Source organism: Notothenia coriiceps, unplaced genomic scaffold (assembly GCF_000735185.1).
Source record: "Notothenia coriiceps isolate Sejong01 unplaced genomic scaffold, NC01 NC01_scaffold00037244, whole genome shotgun sequence".
NCBI classification, from domain to species: domain Eukaryota; kingdom Metazoa; phylum Chordata; class Actinopteri; order Perciformes; family Nototheniidae; genus Notothenia; species Notothenia coriiceps.
Window position 1 is genome coordinate 13,114,776 of NW_011369945.1, and position 6,047 is coordinate 13,120,822.

Consider the following 6,047-nt stretch of genomic DNA (forward strand, 5'->3'; position numbering starts at 1 on the left):
TTTTCTACAGGCACATTTTACCGGCGTATTTTTCATTATGATTCTACTTGTGATAGTCGGACACGACAACCTGTGCAGCCCATGTATTGATTCCATCCGATATCTGCTATAATACAAAACAAAATGTCTGCTTGCTCTCCACAATGATCAATAACAGTGAACGGATGTTCAAAGTAAGGTACAAATAAACAGAATCACACGAAGCCTGGTTAGTGTTGCCTGACTTTATAAAGTGTGTTTCTTTTTATAAATGTGTGGTTGCCTTCTAGTCACTTTGCTCAGCACTACTGCTTGTAGGCATGACGAGACTCTTCAGTTGACCCATGTTCAGGGGAGGTGGGTTTAGTTTCCTGCACACCTCGACGTAAGCGACGCCGCCTCTTAGCTCCGAAGCTCTTGCCTTTAGACCGACAATTTTTTGGAGCTGGAAGTGAACCGGATTCTGGAGCTAATAGGCGGCGCCGCTGCGGTGTGAACAGTAAAAGACGGTACTTTTCAGGCTCCAGCTCCGAGCCGGAGCTGAAAACGCGTTGGTGTGAAAGGGGCAAGAGTGTGTGTTTCACATTAGCGGGACGCTATGGAGCTCAGGTATCCGCCCTCTGAAGCTTTTAGGGCCGACAGGGGGAGGAAAATACAACGTGTGTATTTATCGCTAAGCTAGCGGCTAAGCTAGCTGGACGCTACGGTTCAGGTATCCGTCCTCTGAGGCATTTATGGCGGACAGGTTGAGGAGGATGTCCCGTTCCTGTGTGTGTGTGTGTGTAACGGAGCTCAGATGAGAGGGCTCTGATTACAGTTTTAATCCTCTGTCAAACTGCATGTTTTCTGCCATATTTGATGAGAGATCAAATGATTTTCTGCCACAGGAGTTTGACAGAGAATAACTGAAAAAGTACGCAGTAAAATAACTTCATAGTAGCCTACTTGTGGTAGAAGTCCAACTACTGGGTCCAACAGTAAAGTACTTCATTGTATTTGTGGTAGTTGTCTAACTGAGTCCAACTCTGTGTAGATGGAACATCCAGTATTTCGGAGGGGCCCAGTTCTTTAAGTTCGTCGTTCGCGAACAGCTTCTCTTTAGCNGTTGCTATCCTATTGTGGCATAAACCGTTTTCTACAGGCACATTTTACCGGCGTATTTTTATTATGATTCTAGTTGTGATAGTCGGACATGACAACCTGTGCAGCACATGTATTGATTCCATCCGATAGCTGCTATAATACAAAACAAAACGTCTGCCTCTCTCCACAATGATCAATAACAGTGAACGGATGGTCAAAGTAAGGTACAAATAAACAGAATCACACGAAGCCTGGTTAGTGTTGCCTGACTTTAGAAAGTGTGTTTCTTTTATAAGTGTGTGGTTGGTTCTAGTCACTTTGCTCAGCACTGCTTGTAGGCAGGCATGAGGAGACTCTTCAGTCGACCCATGTTCAGGGGAGGTGGGTTTAGTTTCCTGCACGCCTCGATGTAAGCGACGCCGCCTCTTAGCTCCGAAGCTCTTGCCTCTAGACCGACAATTTTTTGGAGCTGGAAGTGAACCGGATTCCGGAGCTAAGAGGCGGCACCGCTGCGGTGTGAACAGGAAAAAACGGTACTTTTCAGGCTCCAGCTGAAAACGCGTAGGTGTGAAAGGGGCATGAGAGATATTTGGTTAAAAAGAACACAATGGTGCTCTAGGAGGAGATGCAGGTGATTTTATTATTATTATTCTTTTTTTATTATATTTTTTATTATATCATAACTTAGTACTTTTTTTTTTAACATATGCAACAATAAGCTGTCTGTGGCTCTTTCCTGCTGTAACGATGCAAATTTCCCCTCTGTGGGACTAATAAAGGTATTCTGATCTGATCTAAGGTGGGGGTTACCTTGCTGGTGATTGGCTAATGGTTACACAAGCCAAAAAAATCGATATGTCGTCATAAAGTGGCCAAAATCTGATCAGCTAATTTTCTGACATATTTTTATATAAATGGATCAGGAAAAAAAGTGAGCGAATCTTTTTTCCTGAAACTTTGAGGGGACACATGTTTATGTATAAAAGACATGAAAAAGTGGATTTTGCATAATAGGTGACCTTTAAGACAAATAAGTCCTGTTTCCAGTCAATCGCTTTGGCAAACAATCAAAACTATCAACCGGTTTGGCTACGAAAAGCGTATTTTTGTCAGATAATGTCATACACCTTTAACATGGCAGAAATCCACCAGTTAACAGAGACAGAAGTAGAGGTTGTGGAAAACTTTAACATTCAACCCACAAGAGAAAAAAGGAAATATGTTGGATTTTAATTCATTAGGACAGGGTTTTATTGTTTTTTCTCACTAGCTTATAGTGGCCATGTTTCATGTTGTCCTTGACAGAATTATATATCTGGGAAGGCATGTGAGATAAAATGTTGGCCATGTCAGAAAGCATTTCCATATCCAATTAAATTAAACCCAATCTGTGACAACCCTCTATTCGTTATCTGGTGCAAGGTCACATCCTGCAATGATCCATGGGAAAATATGTTGATATGGTTAAATATTGAGGACGTCAACACATGCCAGCTTGTGATTTTAAGTCAGTGTTGACCTCATGCATATTAAACCAAGATATATGGATATGTATCTTCCACTAAACACTAAAAATGGTGGCTTATTGCCGAAAATGTAATTGGTGATAAGCATTCCATAGTTAATGCTAATGGGAACGATGGTGCACGCTTCTAGACAGTCTCTCCTTGAAGGTATTTATGATCTGCGTTACATTGTGGTCCAATTTCTCTCTGCTACACTTAACTCTTGGCAAAACCCCAAGAGATCTCAAGGAGAACATGCCACCAAACTGCTGACATCTCTTACTTTTCAAATTGCAAAACGATTTAGTAGTCAGTCCACTTTATCCCATCTGAATGAATCTAATACTTTGGAATGTGTTTAGTAGGAGCATTTGGAGATACAGCGCTACATTTGGCCTCATTTTGGGAGAGCTGTGACCCTTCGGGCGGCTTTGCAGTGATTTGGCCACTGCAGACTGACCCAGGCTATTTCTTGTGCCTTTATTGCCAAGCAAAATAATTGACTTTTTAATTGCCTTTTCATTATACAACTGTAGGGCACAACACTAATCCACAGCCCATCATAATTGAGTGTGCAGTCGCCTTCTGCCAGCACACAGCATGTCAATGTGTGTGTGAGGCTACTACTGACTGCCCACTGCCAGAAACTAGGACACACAGGGTTGCGTGTGTGTGTGTGTGTGTGTGTGTGTGTGTGTGTGTGTGTGTGTGTGTGTGTGTGTGTGTGTGTGTGTGCGTGCGTGCGTGTAACCTCTGTATGTCCCACTGTGTTCACTACCTTTTAACCTGCCTCCCAATGGGTTATTCCAAGTGAAGTCAGGGATAGATTTCTTACGTGTGTGTGCTTGAGGGATGCAGTGGCTGGATAAGCTCACTGAAATGACTACACTTTCCCACATTAGAATTATATTTTCTTTCCAACTTGTCACAGGAATTGTGTAATTGGTCATTAGTTTGAGCATTTCTAATGGTCGCAAAAGCACGGAGCTAACATAGGAAAGGGGTTAGCCTAGCGTAGCATAAGAGTAGCTAGTCAGTTTACGACCTCTCCAGAGTGTGACTCACCCCCCATGAGGAAGAGGAGGCCGGCCACATACTGCATGAGGCCTCTATCCCAGCAGCAGCCCAGCACTCCGATGGTCCAGCCGAACAGGATTATGGCCACCGCCATGCCCATGAAACCTGCCGTCATCCGCCGCAAGTCTGAGGAAACACAAAAGGAGAGACATCGATTAACATCGCTAGAATAGCACTCATAACTGTTGTTCTTTACATCTGTGATTTTGTCTATTCTACAGCACTGCAATACTACCTGGTACAAGTGTTTGTCAACAGCTTTCAAATCAAAACTGCTCCAATCTGCTCAAAGATTGTTGGTCAACCCTGTCAGAGACTTTACGAATCATAATAACCTAATAAGGCTGTCCAACAACATCATCTCGGACCCAAAAAAAAAATCTGAACAGCAAATATGAACTGCTACCACCTAATCGGAGATACAGGGGCCCATTATTCAATCAAGTCAGTCTGAAGCACTCCTTTGTGAATCAGTCAACCCTCACAGTAAATACAGATCTAAAGGGTCTTTGAGCATGTTTTCTCTCAGTGATTGTGATGTTAAACATTTGTTGTTTGTTTTTCATGTATTGTTTCATGATATTTGTCTATGTTGAAGTTACACTGTGATGCAAGTCAAATTTCAGACTTGATCTGACCCTTAAAGTATTATCTTATCATATCGTATAATACATTTGAACACTTCCTGACAGCAGAAACACAACAGATTCATCCCCACCAGTCCATAATGAGTCATAGACACACCAGTCCAGTTCTTAGAAAGCTGTACAGATGCATTTTGACACAGTGGTGGAGCAAAACTCCCACATCCTGAGTGTAACTGACAAACCACATCAAGCTTTCACTACAAGGCAGAGGAAATGTGTTCTAACATTTAGCCTAATCATAATAAGTGAACCAATTGTGATTTAGTAACAAATGTTGCCACACAAAAACACAAAAAAGAGAAACTGAAGACCCACGTAGCACAGAGGGACCTGATTTATTCTAATGTGATGCTTCACAAAGTGCTGACAACATAAAACATATTGTGTCCTGCCATTAACCTGATCACTCTCTTTCCATCTCTAAAACCACATGTTTCACACAGATGGCCGGTTGATGATGATGATGATGATGATGAATTTGATGATGTGACTTTTGTAAACTCAATGTTTGTAGTGCTTTGGCTGTGGAGTGGATGGCCGTTTTGCTCCAGGCATATCCTGATAAAAAAGAGCAATAAACTGACAAAACACAGAGAGAAGTGGGAGGAAATACACAGTCAAAACTAAACAGAGTAGGAATCAGATAACAGTAAAAGCACACTCTACATGTAGTGTGTGGCTTTAGTGGCAAAGATACAGTATTAAGCAGCGATGAGGATTTGATTGAGGAAAAGGATAGCTGTAATATCTCTTTACTGAAAACAAAATAACCAGGGTGAGGAGACTCAAACTCACCTGTCGTCTGTTTGAACAAAGCAAGAAAAGAATAATGATTTATGACTTACAAAGACAAAAAAACTAGGGCCGGGACTTTAACGCGTTAATTAAGATTAATTAATTACACAAAAATTAACGCGTTAAAAAAATTAACGCATTTTAATCGCACTAATCGCACCGCGGAACGTTTCTCACTGGATGAGTTTCAGGGGTACCGATTATACTGGAGCACCAACTAACGTTCATGACTTCAAACAACAACAAATCACAGTGAACAATTGTCAAACATGAACGAACAAGCTGATGAGACCGCTTTGTTGGCCCCGTGGATGGGACATTTTGTTTTAAAAAACGGACGGATGGAAGCGTCAATAAGAGCACGGTTGTTTGCAAATTATGCAAAAAGGAATTTGCGTATCACCGCAGCACATCAAGCCTCAAGCATCACCTCAATGCAAAACATATAGCAGCTAGCGTGGAAGCTAGCGTGGACGTTAGCCCGACTCGGAGTACAAGGACCCACACCCAATTCGCGTTGATCAAACAGTGGCCTATGCAACAGAGAGATTTTATTTTTCATCAGGATATTGAAAGAATATTATTTTATTTTAAATGGTACACTTTATGTTGAACTATTTATTACGTTGTTGGTGCAACTGGCACTTTATGTTGAACTGTTTATTGTTTTGGCCAAGGTTATTGAGAGAGTTGGACTGAAATTGATTAGATTTTTTAAATCTACTGTTGGTAAATCAACAAAGTCTGTTATGGCCTCTGAAGCAACAGAGAGATGTTTTCTAATAGTCAGGGTTTCCAATGTTCTGAATGTACTTGAAAGTATTGTGTTATACTTAAAAAACAAAGTGTTATAGTTTACAGAAGGTCTACCTACCTATAGGCTACCTGAATCTCTGAAATGTACTATATTCCTAAATATGCTATTGCTATACTTTATGGCCAGTGTACCACCTTGAAAAAA

General features: G+C 41.3%; 1 protein-coding gene across 1 annotated transcript in view; it reads right to left on the minus strand.

The window, feature by feature from the left end:
- The window catches only part of LOC104964746 (transmembrane protein 178B), an 8,516-nt gene extending 4,752 nt beyond the window's left edge, over positions 1-3,764 (minus strand). Inside the window, exon 1 of the mRNA XM_010793601.1 lies at positions 3,633-3,764. Coding sequence (XP_010791903.1) covers positions 3,633-3,759 — 127 coding nt within the window. The 5' untranslated portion in view covers positions 3,760-3,764. The remainder of the gene's footprint in view (positions 1-3,632) is intronic.
- Positions 3,765-6,047: the final 2,283 nt, after the last annotated feature.